Source organism: Triturus cristatus, chromosome 4_1, assembly GCF_964204655.1.
Source record: "Triturus cristatus chromosome 4_1, aTriCri1.1, whole genome shotgun sequence".
Taxonomy (NCBI): domain Eukaryota; kingdom Metazoa; phylum Chordata; class Amphibia; order Caudata; family Salamandridae; genus Triturus; species Triturus cristatus.
The window spans coordinates 1,113,087,814-1,113,105,794 of NC_140585.1; the positions used below are offsets into that span (position 1 = coordinate 1,113,087,814).

Sequence of the window (17,981 nt, forward strand, 5' to 3'; positions counted from 1 at the left end):
CAAAACATCCCAATTGTTACCATGTTTGGCATTTCACTGATGAGTTGCAGCTTATAACGTTAGTCAATGCAACCAATAGATCCATGTTTATCCAAGTGTGTAAATCAATGTTTAGAAAATGTTTACAAGACAAAAGGGGCTACAAGGTGTTAGGATTCACATGCCATCAATTCTGGATGGCATTTTTTAAAATCTGGAGAAGCACAACCCGAGGATTCAAAACGTAACACAGTGGTTGGATTTACTAATAAGAATGTATTTCTACCCAAACAAACCAACTTTAGCAGTATTAGGATAATCAAAGACTGGGGAAAAACATAACTTCCAAACCCTCACCATGCAGTTTGCATGCAGCTCTTTGATGGCAGGACATAGCTCAAGGTGCTTGATTTATTATGATTGTAAGTTATGCACTGCAAGTAACTAAAGGATCTCTGTAACAAAAGCAGTAACCCACTGAGCTATGCCCATTAAATTTAGTTCTGTGATCTGTATGGTACAGGTTCTTTGCAGCAGGCATCTTAACTCTCAGCGCTACAATGGATGAGTCAAAACTGTCAATAGACAATTCTCCAATCTCTCCTCAACAGGAAGAGCAACCACAAGAGATCTAAATCTTGACTCTTTTATTGTTACCTGAAATCTGCTGGGCTTACAAGGAATTCTGCAGTGATTTTTGCGTTTTTGAGAGTGAGAAGTGAGTCATTGTGCTGGACAGCCCTGCAGGTTTTGTTACTGGGGGTCTGTGTTGTAGCCTCCGCTAACAAAACCAGCCTCCCACCCCTCCAGCATGCCTTCCGATGCCCAGTACAACAGCCCGGCCTTGGTGCCTGGGCTTATTTGTTTTCACAGTCAGACCCTGGATGGGTCCACAAGGGGCTCTGATGTCACAGAACTGGACACCTCGGGCTGCTTTAATGTTATATCCTTAGAAAAGGGTAAACAGTATTTTTAGAAAGACCACATCCCTGAACATAGACAGATCAGCAGTACACGTTTTATGAAATATAATCAGGAAAACAGCTGATAAGACAAAATTGTCCACAGGTATTTTTAAAAAAGCGCCAAGGTTTGGGCACAGTCTGCCACGAATTACACATGAAGTCCTCTTCCTTTCCTTGTGGCATCGTCAGTCTGGGTGAGCCCGAAAATAATGGGCAGATGGGGTCAAGGGCGGGGCTGCCAATGTATCCTGATGTGACAATTGTATTGGTCACAGTGGGGGCAGGTATGTGGCCTCCGCACTAAATGACGCGTAAAGCACTGCAGCAGCCGGGCCATCAGAGGGAGCTGTTTTTTCGTACTGATTGATTGCTCCTACAGTGTTGCTGGGCAGGCCCCTGTCCATAGATACAGAGGGGAAGGGGGAGGAAGTCCTTTCAACTGCAGAGGCCTTCCTCGATGAGCACCACACATCCTGTAATATTTTTTATGTTCCGAGCATTCCTGCCGTCCTGGGACGCATTTTTGAAATGAAGTAGTAGGGGAACGGACTTAGTTAAATTAAAAAAGTAGGGGCACGCCGTGCCCTTCCGATCCCGCCCACTTCGACCACTGGCAGCAGGGAGGACCACATGATATGGCAAGGTTGTCTAGATTACACAACACAAGGGGCTATTGCTGCAGCATGCGCTCTGCAAGTATCATTTTCATCCATCTGAACTAGAAGCATTATGGTTTGCCAAATGTGCAAATTATACAAATTATGTGGCAACTGTGGTGAGCTCATAATTATGCCTTACCTACTGCAGACACAAAATTACATAAATCCACTGGCCCTCACAATTGTCAGTTGTTTTATCAACATTTAATTCATGAAAAGTAAACAAAGCCGAAAATATCAGTGCCCATTGTTACACGCACTTTGAAGTAAATCGCTTTTTCAAGCTAACTACCGAAAATTAACTGTGATGTTTAAAAAATAGAAAATGGTAAAAGTATGACTTTTTTTTCTCCCTTTTTGGCCATCTTGGGGATCTGGTGACATTTATAAACCGCTTGGCCGGTGATCTGGTGACATTTACAAACCGCTTGGCCAGGGATCTGGTGACATTTACAAACCGCTTGGCCAGGGATCTGGCGACATTTACAATCCGCTTGGTTTCGGCCTTGTGGTTTATGAGGCACCTCAATCTCTCGATGGCAATATTAGACCATGTTATTTGGATACCCATTTTATAGATAGATAGATAGATACCTTTGTATAAATAGTTGAGACTCAGGACTCCCAGCTAAAGGGCCAGGGCTTGTTTGCGGACATCCTGATAATCTGTATACCAATTACTCAATCTTTCTTCCTCTTTTCAGAGGGACAGAAAACATGAGCAACTCCAAGCAGTTGCAGCTTCAGTAGTTTATAGAGAGCTAGATAGATAGATGTATTTATAGATTGATAGATAATACATGATTAGATCTTTTATAGCACAAAATGTATTATTATAAATTTCCTTACTTTACTGAGAACATTAAAAATATAGGAAATATTTCACAGGTCACTGTGGAATATGGGTTACAACAGTTACATCATCAAAATGACAGGCTGAAACCACTCTCTGGACCTTTACCATTACCAGGACTGCTAGGCAAGGCTATTTAAATGATGCAGCACATTCTCTTGCAACATTAGTTTCATCCATTTGAGCTGAAAAACAAAATCTTTTATAAAATTCATCGAATTATGCAACTTTTGTGGCAAATATGGTAAATCCAAAATTATTTGATAAACGTGGCAGCCACGGAATTGCATAAATCCACTGACTCTCACCATTGTCCATTGTTTTATCAGGAATTTGTTCTTGAAAGAAACTTAAACATTCGGATTTAAACAGGTCCAATGCTAGCTGAGCTGGGAAGAAAACAGTGTTTTCAAAGTAGTTACCCGAAAATAAGCATGTAAAAATATCATATAAAGGACATAATGGGTAAAAGGTGAGACCTTTGCAGACGGGGTCGGTGCGGAGCAGTCTTTACCTGGGCAGTCTTGAGGAGTTTGGCGGTGTCTGGCCGGCATGTTGGGGCGGACGCTTCCTCTTCCTCTGCCGCTGCTGTTGGCGCTCGCAGCGCTTGATGCAGGGAGTGCAGGACTACGCCTCCCAGGATTCCCTCATCGTCACCGCCCCCACCCATCGGCACTTCCGCGCCTGGAGGCGCTAAATTCAAACGGCTCCCTCGGTGGAGCAGGAGACCTTTGCAGACGGGGTCGGTGCGGAGCAGTCTTTACCTGGGCTGTCTTGAGGAGTTTGGCGATGTCTGGCCGGCATGTTGGGGCGGACGCTTCCTCTTCCTCTGCCGCTGCTGTTGGCGCTCGCAGCGCTTGATGCAGGGAGTGCAGGACTACGCCTCCCAGGATTCCCTCATCGTCACCGCCCCCACCCATCGGCTCTTCCGCGCCTGGAGGCGCTAAATTCAAACGGCTCCCTCGGTGGAGCGGGAGACCTTTGCAGACGGGGTCGGTGCGGAGCAGTCTTTACCTGGGCTGTCTTGAGGAGTTTGGCGGTGTCTGGCCGGCATGTTGGGGCGGACGCTTCCTCTGCCGCTGCTGTTGGCGCTCGCAGCGCTTGATGCAGGGAGTGCAGGACTACGCCTCCCAGGATTCCCTCATCGTCACCGCCCCCACCCATCGGCACTTCTGCGCCTGGAGGCGCTAAATTCAAACGGCTCCCTCGGTGGAGCTTCCTCTTACTCTGCCGCTGCTGTTGGCGCTCGCAGCGCTTGATGCAGGGAGTGCAGGACTACGCCTCCCAGGATTCCCTCATCGTCACCGCCCCCACCCATCGGCACTTCCGCGCCTGGAGGCGCTAAATTCAAACGGCTCCCTCGGTGGAGCGGGAGACCTTTGCAGACGGGGTCGGTGCGGAGCAGTCTTTACCTGGGCTGTCTTGAGGAGTTTGGCGGTGTCTGGCCGGCATGTTGGGGCGGACGCTTCCTCTTCCTCTGCCGCTGCTGTTGGCGCTCGCAGCGCTTGATGCAGGGAGTGCAGGACTACGCCTCCCAGGATTCCCTCATCGTCACCGCCCCCACCCATCGGCACTTCTGCGCCTGGAGGCGCTAAATTCAAACGGCTCCCTTGGTGGAGCGGGAGACCTTTGCAGACTGGGTCAGTGCGGAGCAGTCTTTACCTGGGCAGTCTTGAGGAGTTTGGCGGTGTCTGGCCGGCGTGTTGGGGCGGACGCTTCCTCTTCCTCTGCCGCTGCTCTTGGCGCTCGCAGCGCTTGATGCAGGGAGTGCAGGACTATGCCTCCCAGGATTCCCTCATCGTCACCGCCCCCACCCATCGGCACTTCCGCGCCTGGAGGCGCTAAATTCAAACGGCTCCCTCCGCGTCGCGGGATGCGCGCGGGCGGCGACGGGCCAAGCCCGGGCAAAGGGCGGGCCCTCTGAGGCCCTCAGAGGCACAAGGAGGCCGGGCCGGGCCACGTTTCTAGGCGTCAGGTATTCGCTCCTGTTTCCTGTTTGTTTGGACTTGGCGAGTTCATCGTCTCATAGAGTTTGAGTGACCATTTATAGGTCAAGGAGCTGAATTATCCCCTTTTTTATCTGTTTGTTATCATCTGTTTGTTTAGGCGCCTTTATAGTTTGTAATTTTAATATTAAATATTAAACATCTCGTGGTACCTTTGAAAATGTCGAAACCCACAACAGGCAAAACATCTTCCGCTGCTGCAACACTAGATAATTATCTGGCGAAAGTTGTTACTAAAATTAATAGTGAAAGACGTCAATCACTGGGTCAGGGCTCTATTTCTTCTTTACTGACCAGTCCGCCCATTACATTATCTCCTCCTATTCAGGGTGTTAGCTGCAGTATTGAACAACACGATCTGGTAAACTCGGCAGATCTAGCTCTCCTACCCTCTGAAACAGCGCAGATTCAGGATAACATGGCCGACCCAAAAGATATCAATGAGGCTCCACTAGAGGGTTCCTTGGCCCCGGCAACTCAGAGTGTTGAGACCTCGCAAGTATACACAAACTAAACGGGGGGGGGTGGCCGAAATTTTAACAAAAAAACAGGCCCTCCACCCACTAATGGGGATAGTTTAAATGAGGTTTTGCCTAACAATGCCACAATCAAAATAGATCCAGAACAAATAGATTGCCTGATTGGCATTTTGGAGGCTAAAATCACTAAGATAGTTGAACCCTTAGTAGTCAAAATAGACATGTTATCTGCGGAAATTGAAAGATTACGAAACCTTCCTGGACCCCGTAGTGATATAACTGCAATTGTTAGCACTGCCGTAAGGGGCCCGAGGGGCAAAAACGAGCCATATAAGCCCCTTAAGGAAGGACCCAGTTTAGTAGAACCAGCAGATGCTGTGCCCCTGTCAACTGTGAATAAAACTCCATCTTTAGAAACATGCCCAGGGAGCAAGAGGGGGTCGGCCGAAGTAAGGTCCAGTCGCACGGTTAGTGCACAACCAGACTTACCTCCTGAATGTGCCCCATTTGTGGCAGTGTTGACTAATGTTCCACCTCTAATAGAGGGTGGTCTGTTAAACAAGCCAGAATCCCACGAATCTCTAAAGAATAAAACTGTCTCGTGGCTAAATAAAGAGTGTGGGTTCCCAGTAGAGTTATCACGTCAGATATTAACCACCAGGAGAGTCTCATGGATAGGGCGATCACATTAGAATATTAAGGGGGACTGTGTCATTATAAATTTTAGTAACCCATTTCTAGTTAATAATGCCCTGTTAAGAGCGTCCTCGCTGCCACATACTGATCAGGGTATCACACTTCGCTCACTGGGATATTTCTATAGACATCTTACAAAGCAGCCCATTAATGACTTGCGCAGGGACAGAGGAATTGGTTCTGAAGGGTGTATTGCCCATGGGGTTGCTACATTCAATCGTTATCAACCCCTGAGTGACCTAGACTCAAACGATTGACTTGAATATGGCCGGGACCATCTTACACCTGCTATAGAAGCTCCCACATTGACTATGGAGGAGGAACACGGGTCAAATGAAAACTCAGTGTGCCCTAGGGAGGGTGGTACTCATGCCGGCACCACTGATGGTTTGGTGGGAGTGTCGGCCCTACGTCTAGGTACGAGGGTCCTCAGTTGGAATATCGCTGGGCTGAATAGCAAAGCAAATGATCCACAATGGAGGAACTGTTTAACAGACTGTGAAATCATTGGGTTACAAGAGACCTGGGACACGGAGAACACCTTTTTGTTGGACGGGTATGCGGCTTTCTGGTCGGCTGCAGTTGTCTCCTCCATGGGGAGGGCAAAGGGCGGACTTTTAACCCTTATTTCATTAAAACTTGAAGGGATCTATACTAAAGTGGAGACAGGTTCGCCATATTGCCTTGCAGTGGAAATTCAAACTAACTCAATTGGGAATTGGCTTATTGTCAATTTTTATAATTCTTTTGTTAAGAGCACGCCTAACGAACATTTAGTCAGTCTACATGATTTTTTGGAAATGTATAATGTTAATAGTACGAATCATTATTCGGTTATTTTGCTTGGTGATTTTAATGTTCATTGTTGTATAGGTAATTGTTTTCTTTGGGACAGTTTAGGCCCACCAAACCAAGAAAATATTCATTTTGAACACACCCCGCAGGGAATGTATTTAGAAGATCTGATCGTAGGCAATGATTTGATCTACCTAACCAAATATACAGGAGATATCCCAACCTATAAAGGAAGAGGTCTGGGGTCCACTATTGATGATATCTTTGTGAGTGTAAACTTAGCAAGTAGGGTGAGTCAGTATAATGTTAGCTGGACTCCTTATGGTGATCACAACCCTGTTCAGGTGACTTTGTCAGATGATTTAAGGAAAAAAGTAATTCCCATCCTGACTGCTGGAATCCTTGATATAAGGCCCACCGATCAAATGCGTCGCCTGAAATGGTGCCGTGTGGTACCGAAGGACTTCAAGGAAAATCTGATGGGAAAGGTTGGGGATGATATGTCCACTTGCTTGAAAGATGGCATCATAGGGGATGAGGTCTTAGCAGCCTACGGCAGAATCTGCACCCAGGTCGATAGTGACCTTAAAAAAGTATTGAAGGGGCAACCCAGAAACGGGGAAAAATGATTTGATCATAATTGCTCAATAGCCCAACGGAAGTTGATGGTAGCGCTGAAATTGCTGTCCTTAGAAATGTTTACAAAAAGGCTCAAAGTAAGCGAAAAAATGAGATTAGGGAGGAAGCCTGGAATGAGCTTTCATCAATAGATGTAATTAAGAATAGTGCTAAATTCTGGACTGTGGTTAATAAGCCTTTTTTCCAGGATAAAAGTAACAGTGAGCTAGACTGTGGTATCCAGGAAAAAAAATGGCACAGTCATTTTAAACAGGTGTATGATGGAAATGGGATGTTGGAAGGCCCAATTTTAAATATGGAGAAATATTCTTTGACCTTCACAGAACTAGAAGTTACACATGCCATTATGCAAATGACAAGTAATAAGGCTCCGGGACCCGATGGAGTCCCGGCAGACCTTTTTAAATCAGACGTAAAAACCTGGTCTAAGATCTTATTCAATGTCTTTGTCAATGCCTGTCAGTTGGGCCTGCCCTCTACTTGGGCACGATCGGTTTTTATACCCATATATAAAAAGGGCAACAGAGGTGACCCGAGTTGCTACCGCCCGATATCCCTAATAGATTCTTCTGTGAAAGTATTGGGTAGGGTGGTCCTTGGCCAACTGATTGGCTGGCTTCAGGAATCTGGAACACTCTCTATGGCCCAGTACGGAAAAGGGATGGGTACTATAGATCAATGCCTGAACTTGCAACTACTAATAGGTAAATATACGGTGGCTAAGAATGGAGCATTATTGGTAGCTTTTATGGACCTGTCCTCGGCCTTTGACCGTGTAAACAGGTCAAAACTGTGGTCCTTGCTCCTAACCTATGGAGTAGACAAAAACATCGTCTATTTCTTAGCCGACCTGCATAGGGATTTATCTGCAACGGTTAGGTATGATCAACAGGGCAATTGTACGGAAGATATACCCATATCAAATGGAGTCAGACAGGGGTGCATTTTGGCACCCCTGCTTTTCACACTATATATTAATAACCTAGACAATGCCCTAATTGCTTCATGTAAAGATATTCCCCGTGCAGGGAAATGCCTGATTCCCGCACTTTTATATGCGGATGACGCCGCCCTACTTAAAAGGACGGCAGTGGGTCTCCAATTATTGTTAGACTCTTTTTCGGGTTTTATGAAGGCATTGGATCTAAGCGTAAATTTTTCAAAATCGCACGTAATGGCCATTGGACAGAAATCTTTAAAGGCTAAAACCTTTTTTAACTGTGAGGGGCATATACTAACTAGGGTGTCGTCATTCCCATACCTGGGCGTACTTTTTGGCGACCAAGGATCCTGGGTAACCCAAATTACAGCGAAAAAAATTGTATTAACCAGAGCAACTCTGGCCGTATTGGGTTTTGCCAGAAAGCTAGGAGCCAGGCCAATGAAGGCCCTTATCCAAATGTACAGAGCCAAGTGTATCTCTCTAGCCATGTATGGGGCCGAGTTATGGGGCATAAAAAAGGAAAAGAATATACAGATTGTTGAAGATAGGTTTTTAAAGAACCTCCTATCTGTCCTGAAAACAACTGCCAATTACAATACCCATCAGCAGCTTGGAATTGGCTTTGTGGAAGATTCTATTGCTGTGGCACCATTACTGAAATGGATAGGCATTTGGTTAAATCCTGACCTACTGCTTAACCGTATCATCATGAAAGATTGTATGTCACTTGACCATGGGTTGTGTATACCCTGGCTTAAATACATCCAGAGACTGGCAATAAAGTTGGGCCGCCCAGAATTATATCACTCACCAGAAGTCCTAGTGAAGGGAGATATAAAATGGTGCAAGGAAATGTACTTGCGTATAGCCACCATGGATAGGGAAGAGAGTGAGTTGTTAAAGGTAACAGTAAGGGCTCACCAGCTATGTAAAACAACACCATCCATGGAACCATATTTAGGATACGTCACAAATAATAACCATTGTTTTTTATTTACTAGATTTAGACTTAACCAATTGCATCTACTCATCAGAGAACAGAAAGGATGGAAAAGGGTAGAGTATCTTGGCCCTTGTAATTTCTCGCAACAAGATATCATACATTTACTTTTTTTCTGTGAACACCTCACTGCTATCAGGAAACGTTTTATACTCCCTATCTTATATGTAACAGCTGGTGCAGGTGCGGGAAACAGACTGAGTTTCTCCAATATTTCTTCAGGAACAAAGAAGAGGCTGCACTTAGTGAATTTGAAATTGTAGAGATTTATTCGAGCACAAGCCACATTATTCACCATTTATAGTTAACTCAAGGTGCTATCACTCGCACCCCCCACCATGCAGTGTTGTCACCGATTGTCATTTCAGATGTCATCAATGATTTTATCAATAGTGTGATAGAAAATGTCATGAGAGATGAAATATGTGAGGCCTCATCTTTGCCGAATATATACAGAGTTTTTGTAATGTAAAGTACCTTTTTACTACCCTACCCAATAAAAGTATCCCATGCCACGCACAGAACCCCCTGTGGGTGGCCGACCCCCATTGCTTATAACCCCCATGGTGGCGCAACAACCGACGGACACCCAAACAACTTTTTTTTTGTCCCAAAGTAATATTGCAGTACTCCCTTGAATTTCTGCACAGAGTATGGTAAGTCTGCAGCACTGCGAGAAAAAAAAATCACTTTGACCTTCAGGCCCCCCTGCCCCCTTCTGCACGGGCCAGGGGGTCAGGGTACCCCTCTCCTCTCCCCTTATATGTTTTGTTTTTATTTTCAGGACAGGGGGACCAAGTCCCTGTGTCCTAAAATGGCAGCTGCAGCATTTCTCTTTATGTTGTAGCCAGCCAATCACAGCCCTTGGTCCTGGGGACAGGTCTCTGTCCTGCAGATCCAGCCAAATAGTGTGTTTCATCTGCTGTTTAGTACATTGTACTCCCTTGGTAGTACTGTATTGCTCGATAGTTATAAATGTGAAAACTTTTTTTCTCGCCAACGGCTGAACAAATTTGCTCCATATAACGAAAAGCACATTTTCTAGGTAACGATCTACTTTGCTGCCAAATTTGGTGCAATTCTGTTTCGCTGTTTTGGCTGTAGAGTGTCTAAAGTGCTGAACAGGATGACATTTTTTGTTGTTGATAGTTTTATGAAGCTTGGTCAAACGGCGCCAAAGCTTATTAGCAAACAAAAAAAATCTATTTCCTTTGTAAACACTGTCCTAACTATAGACGGACAGTGGTGATGTATATCTTTGCTTCCTTTCACAAATAGCTGAAATTGTTTTGAGTGGTTGACTCATGTCCCTAAGGAATCTTATGCCGACTTAGGCACCAAACCCTGCCTTTGGCTCCTGAGAGTGTCAATATCGGTTCAAAGATCATCTCCCCACGAGTACATCTATTACTATCATCTGGGTCTTCCACCCTTCAGTCCTATGATGCTTGTACTTCTCCTAAAGCAGAGTAATATAGCCACACCAGAGCTCCAGGTAATGGCAGCCTGCTCAGATGCTAACAAGCACCAATTCCTTTTGATTTCTTTTTATTGGACCATAACCGTCACATATGGTATGTAGACTCAGCAGCTGCTATGGATGATGGAGGAAGGCGGTGGCAGTATAAAGTGGTTGCGTGCCATAAACTAGAGTTCTGTTGTCAGAAAAGCCGAATTTTATTCTATGTGGATACTCTTGGTTGGGCAAATGATGACTGTTAATTCCTCCTTTGGAGTATCCCAGGAATGAAATCTTTTCTTGTGTGTTTGTAATTTTGTTTATTTTTTTCTGAAATTGCTGATCTCGCCGAGAATGTGTAATAAGGGTTTTTAGAATGTTCATTTATTTAAATGCGATGTTTGATGTTTCTGGGTGTACTTTTGTAAGGGCTTCTAAACAAAATGTTCCTTTTAAGGAATCCTCTCCTTTGAGAAGAAAATCACTTTAAAACTTGACAAATAAAATCACATGAGCTCGTGGCCACACATGTGAATTAACAAAGTGTGCCACCTTCAGAGAACTAAAATTAGAGGTAATTTGCATTGTTTTTACTTAAGAACCATCTGCATCTAGAATTAAGGAATGCAGATTGTTCCTTTTTAAGCCAAACCTGTTCTCGAGACTGAGACAAGTAAGCGGGGAAGAATATTTCAGCCAATAATAAAAGTTGCTCCTTGTTTGTTTACACCGTTTCATGGAACGCTAAAATGCCTTTTGGCCACGCCAGACCACTTTGAGACACAGTAAGCATGCAGAAATGCCAAAATAAAGCATGTTTTGGACAGACACAGTGAAAAGTGCTAGCTTAGTATATCCGAGGGTAAGAACAAGGAGGGGCCGCACACTTCCAAGTGGTCCCCAGAGCCACAATGGTGACCCCTAAAAGGCTTCAGACAGCCAAGACCGACAGGTAGGATGGCTCGGTTGCTAGCCGGGACACTCTCCGAGAAGGATGGGGTTTGGTCTGTGGGTCCTCCACCTGTTGCCCTGCGCCCTCTGGGTATGGATCAAGCCGTTGTGGTACTGGGCCCATTTTTTAGCATGGTTAAGCCCTTATGTGGGTTATTTATATGAACCAGTCCTTTCTGCTATTTCTTTTACTTCATTTGGCGCTTTTGGTGAAAAGAAGGCTTTAGTGCAACTCCTGAACCACTTGAACCAGCGTTGTTAAAAATGATAAATATTGAAAAAGTGCTAATCTGGACAAAAATGGCTACTTTGCGGCCATATCAGTTCAATGGGAGGGGAGGTCAATTAACATTGTGTCGGTCTACATTCCTCCGGCCCTTCACACTGTAACACTCGCAGCACTTGGTGAATTTTGGTTGGATCTGCCAGAGGGTGAACTAGTGATCGGGTGGGACTTTAATGACACCATTGATACGGTCATGGACCGCTACCCAGCTAGACCACGCACCCATGGGGTCTCCCCAGTAGGAGGGTTTATAGAGGCACTGGGACTCACTGACGCATGGAGGCATCGACACCCAGATGAGCGTCAATTCACTTTCCTTTCCGGAGTTCACAATAGTCTCTCTAGGATAGATTATTTTTTTGCCTCACAGGTATGTCTGAGGAAGATAGCGACAGTGGAAATTAGACCGAGGGGCATTTCGGATCACTCCCCAGTGCTACTAACGTACACAACTAGTCACAAAATACGACAGCGCATTTACCCCATATACCCGGGGTATCTGCAAGTCCCACAAATCAAGAAGGCTATTACTATAACTACCCAGACTTACTTCCAGGATAATATGTCTTCAGTTAGTTCCCCTACCACTCTCTGGGAGGCCTACAAGACTGTGGTCAGAGGGCAAGCGATAGCAACTATCACTGGTCACAAGTGTGATAAACAACGAGAACTCAATGACATAGAACTTAGACTGCATGAGGCAGAAAGACAATGCGCACTCGACCCCTCTCAAGCCGCGACTCAACACCTAACCCTCAGACAACAAGAATACAGGGAGTATCTCAAAGACACGGTTAAAACGTGCATGGCAGCAACACAACACAAGATTTACGAAACTGGCGATAAGGCTAGTAAACTCTTGGCATGGTTGGATAGGCGGGAAGAGGGTAAGAAATGCATAGCTCAACTCCGTACGACCAATGGACAGGTAGTAACGGACCCGGAAGAAATAGTGCAGATGCTGGCAGGGCACTTCCAACAGGTTTATACATCGTCCTCCACTATGTCCATGGAGGAGGCGCAGTCGTATATTAAAGATATCGCTATGCCCAGGTTTACGCTTGGGGAGGCCCTCCAACTGGAAGCTGATCTCACGATTGCCGAACTGCAGTCGGCGATCGGCTCTCTACAATCAGGAAGGCCATGGGACACAATGGTATACCAATAGAATTGTACAAAAGAACGGCGGGCACAATTACACCGCACTTGCTTAATATGTTTCAGTACAGCTTGAAGGATGGCGAATTTCCATTAGACCAAAGACTAACCACTATAATAGCAATCCCAAAGCTGGGGAAACCTCCCGAGGAGTGTACCTCGTATCGTCCCATATCCTTAATCAATGGGGAGGCCAAAATTCTGGCTAAACTTCTGGCAATGCGACTTGCGCCGCTCCTAGGGACACTGATGCATCCAGACCAATCAGGCTTCATGCCTGGCAGAAGTACAGCATTGAACTTGAGGCGCCTGCACGGGGTGATGGCTCGTATACCATATATACAAGAGCCAGCAGTCATCCTCTCCCTAGACGGCCGTATGGCGTTTGATATGGTGGAATGGACCTTCCTCTTCGCGGTGCTTGATCACATGAGCTTTGGTCCCAAATTTTGTGCATGGGTACGCTTGCTGTATACTAACCCAATGGCGCATGTGACAGCTAATGGACACATTTCTCGGGATTTCCCACTCTCGCGTGGCACACGTCAGGGCTGTCCACTGTTGCCACTCTTGTTTGCTCTAGTACTTGAGCCTGCAGCGGCATGGATTAGGTGGGAACCACTGATTCGGGGACTGAGATGGACGGCAGATTGGGAGGATCGTATTTCACTATATGCCGATGACGTGTTACTGTACATGGCCTCCCCCAGTTGCTCAATTGCAGCGTTACTTAACATCTGTAAACTCTTTGGTCGGACATCAGGGTATACCATAAATTGGTCGTAATCGCTTTTATTCATTTTACATGGGCCGCCCCCTCGACTCTCCAAGGACTGCCCATTGTCTGTCGCAGATGACACATTTAAATACTTAGGAATCAATATAACTAGTAGTCCGGAGGCCTTCTATAAGCTGAATCTCGTGTCTCATCTGGATCGCTTCAGATGGAATGTGGCACATTGGGGCATGTTGCCATTGACACTCCTGGGAAAGGCGGCGCTTTTCAAAATGATGGCGCTTCCTCGATTTCTTTATGTATTAGAAAATGCGCCATCCCTGGTACCCCCAGGTTACTTCAAGGCGATAGAGGCGCAGGTCTCCAGTTTGCTGTGGGGGAATAAACCGGCACGGATTGCACAGAGCAAACTGGTAAAGGGCTGGTATGATGGGGGAATTGCGCTCCCAAATATCCAGCTACACTATTGAGCAGCTCAATTGAAGGTAGTTAATCAATGGATACATGCCCCACACTCTGACCCTGCCTTTAAAGCTGATAGACACGAACTTAGGGCGGAAGGTATGATGTCGGCACTATATAACGAGAGGCGACCCCCCTCCTTCCTTGGTCCTGCAAAACATACTGTCGCTCTCTGGCATAAGGGACATACTAAATTAGGCTGGCGGGGGGTTAGAACCCAACTCACTCCCTTATGGGACACTAAGCGGCTGGGGCGACTCAGGAACAGCAAGGGCTTCGCTCAATGGGATGCAATTGGCATCTCCACTGTGGGGGATTTGCGGAGTAAAGGAGAAATAATCTCATTCAAGGGTCTTCAGGATCAATACGAACTGGCAGAGTCAGAACGGTTTCGATACCTGCAGATCAAGCATGCATTACAAGCCGCCTTGCCAGCAGGAGTTAAGGTTCCAGAATCTACCCCGTTAGAAGATAGATTACTAACAGACGATATGCACAAGCGTGCTACTTCCCTCATATACCGAAAACTAGTCAATAATTTAGCGGACCCCACTGAGGCACTTAGGGGAAAAGTGGTCCAAAGATGTGGGAGAATTGGATGATGCGGATTGGCAAGGTGCAACGGCATCCCCGCGGGAAGTGGGCATAGCCTCGAGGCTTAAGCTGATACAGCTAAAAATCCTACATCGTGTCTATTACACCAGAGTCCTCCTCTGCAAAATTGGGAAAACTTCTCACCCGTACTGTTTGAGAGGGTGTGGAAATGAGGGAACCTTTTTTCATACACTATGGCAATACCCAAGAGTTGCGGAATACTGGGCAAGGGTTCTGAGGACGATATCGCAGGTTGAGGGGATATCGCTGCTGCCAGAACCCAAGAGTTGCTTATTGAACGTCTGGGAGTCAAATGATCTTACGATCATGGCTCAGGTGTGGGTTACACTGGGAATAATGATTGCAAAGCGGAACATTGCACAGAAACGGGGGTCGGAGGAAATACCGACGATAACAGCTTGGTGTAGTGATATGGCTGGGGTTATGATAACTGAAAAAACAGTATACAGTAACTGTGGATGCCTGAGTAAATGGAATAAAGTATGGGGAGGGTGGAATAAATTTAGGGGTATATTTGTGACCCTCCTAAGGCACGATCTGGGGAAACATCTGAGGAAGAAATTGTGTAGACATGTGATAATACTGTAAGAATGGTAATTGAATTTGGACATCGGTTATATGTACAATTGGAATGGTGAAGACCTAAGATTATTGGAATGTACTTGTACCTTACTATGAGGATGTGAACCTTATAAATTGTTTCCTTTGTAAACCATCAATAAAAATAAATTTAAGGAAAAAGTGCTAATCTAATATTTAATGAATTTACTTCCCTAAAAAAATAAGGGTCATAGAACTTGGTATGTGCATCTTTTCATAGCATTTCCAAACTTGCTGATTTCAAACCCCTCTTGTGTCTTACAACTGTGCAGGAGGTCCTGGGCGAGCTGCGATGCCCACTCCAGGAAACAGCGCAGCGTTCCGTGCTGCCTTGTGGACCAACATGGAGAAACTCATGGACCAGATCTGTGCGGCATGTGTGCAGGTACGGCTTATCCTAGCTTCAACAGTAATGTGGTTCTTCGCCTTTAAGTACTCAAGTGTACCCACTGTCTAATTGTCATGTTTCAGGTGCAACATCTCCAGAAGGTGCTAATTAAGAAGAGGGATCCTGTCACACACGTGTGCTTCATTGATGAAATAGCGAAGGTAAAAGCACTATTCTGCATACTTTGTTCGTTAGTTTTGAAGAATCAACGCCAATCTAAAGTTCACTTTGTTTGAGATTTGTTAAAGCTGTGATCATCCAGTAAACTTATCTATTCTAGGCTTGGGGAGATCGTTTGATCCTCTTTATTCTAAGGGTCAAGAGAATCCAGGTTTTCTCTAGGTTATTATCTATCAAAGCAGCGCTGATGTGTAAATTGCAGCAAGTAATTTTATGGAATAAAAATGTGGATTGAAACAAATAAGTTTAGTTAGTTACTACAGCAATATAGGGTTCAAAGTACCAAAGATGTTCCTTTATACCTTCATCCTTTTTGCTGGAGTCTTTAGCCACTTCCTTTCACTTTACTCCTCTGTCTCTTACCCCTCTGTCTTTTACTCCTCTGTCATCCATGAATTCTAGATATTCACTGAGGACATAAAGGGTAAAGTGACGCGAAAGTTAGAATTAGTTATAATACCTTAATGAATGTTTAAAGCAATGAAGTTAGTTATCGTTACAAATTCAAACTGAAAAATCGCGGAAAATTCCAAATTATTGTTAGCGCGATTCTTTTTTTGTGGATTCTTATGAGAAGATTCCAGTTTTTGAACCAATTGCCTAATTCTTGCAGTGTGTTGTGTTTGTAATTCGAGCGCTCGTGGGGTGAACGGTAGAGTGTCTAGAACATTCTCAACAATAAGGTGCATTTGGGGTGCCTTCACAAACACCTGGGATTTCAGGTTGTGGAAGCTGATTGCATGTCCCTCGCTGGATGTGTGCATGGAGAAATGAGGGTGCAAAGCAGACCATGCAGATTTTGATTGCAGGTATGGATTGTGTCCTTGTACATTACCGTTCAGCGTGTGCGTCCCGCTTTACAGAGCGATGCCATGAAACAGTTGCAAGAGCCTCTATGAAGGGTAGAGTACATGGCTTGTTCCAATATGGAGTACGATACAGTAGTGCGTGTTTGCGTCCCTGCAGAGGGCGCATCCAGCGAGCACAGAGAAGGGGTCGTACCTCTGAAGAAAGTCACAGTGAGAGAGACGCCGGGAGCAGTGAGTGGAGGTCGGTCAGATCTCGAAGACCACCCCGCGTGGGCCAGGCATGTATGAACTAGCAATAGTTGCACCACTCAGCGATGAGTGGTGTCCCTCTTATAGCACAGCAATAATGCTGCGACGAAGTCGCAATGAATCCAAGAAAAGTTCAACAGGGTAAATCTTGAATTTTAATGAACAATAATATCCATTGTCAGCATGAATATTTGAATGGTTAAGCTGCTTGAGCAATTCCAAATTGCGTTTAAAGGAAACCAAAGAAAAATCCTCCATGCATTTCGGGTGAGTGACCCTTCGTCAGGAGGAATCCTAAAAATGAAATGTAGGAGTAAGTGTCTCAACCCCCTAACAGATATCAGTCTGTAATCGAGCTAGTGACTATATGTGAAACTCATGCATTGTGTCATTGTCATAAGCAGAAAACTGAAGGTGAACGATGAAAAATAAACCATAAGAGGTAAGACTTGATGCGTAAATGCGTTAATGTGATTGGAAAAAGACCGTTGGTAAAATTCGAGACCACAAAGGAAGTCACCGTGATTGAAAAAAGGGTGCAACGAACAAAACCAATTTGACTAAATAAATGAAAAAAGGCAATAGACGAAGTTTAAGACAACCAAACCACCATGATAGCGGAACGATAAAACGAGCTTAGTGGAAAAAGCCCGTAGGCGAAGTTTAACAATCAAGCCACCATAATAGTGGAGCACTGAAAGGTGTAACGAAAGAAATTACATCGATAGTTGCCCACAATTAGACGAAAACACTCCGTTAAACATAGATTTACCTTCAGCTAATCAGAAGCGAACGTGTGCAATGCTCGCGTTGACAGGTTACAAAAGTCAACTACTGTTCATGCTCTTTAGAAACAATAAACAATGAAAGCGGACTGGTGTTATGATGCAGAATAGTGGCCATCTTAGAGCAGGTACATACAACGGAATCAAAACGGCGGCCAACTTAAAGAAATGTGATTACATTATCACAAAGCATGAAGTTAAAAACGATACGTGGAGCGGACTGAAAAACGTTCACAATAGACCATGTTAACAATGAATAATGAAAAAAGTAGAGTGAAAAATTGGTGTT

At 45.1% G+C, this 17,981-nt stretch overlaps 1 protein-coding gene across 1 annotated transcript in view; it reads left to right on the top strand.

Annotated features, from left to right (window-relative positions):
* The window catches only part of COG5 (component of oligomeric golgi complex 5), a 1,436,183-nt gene that overhangs the window by 718,242 nt on the left and 699,960 nt on the right, over positions 1–17,981 (top strand). Inside the window, exons 9-10 of the mRNA XM_085654126.1 lie at positions 15,554–15,666; positions 15,753–15,830. Of these exons, the coding sequence (XP_085510252.1) occupies positions 15,554–15,666; positions 15,753–15,830 (191 nt within the window). The remainder of the gene's footprint in view (positions 1–15,553; positions 15,667–15,752; positions 15,831–17,981) is intronic.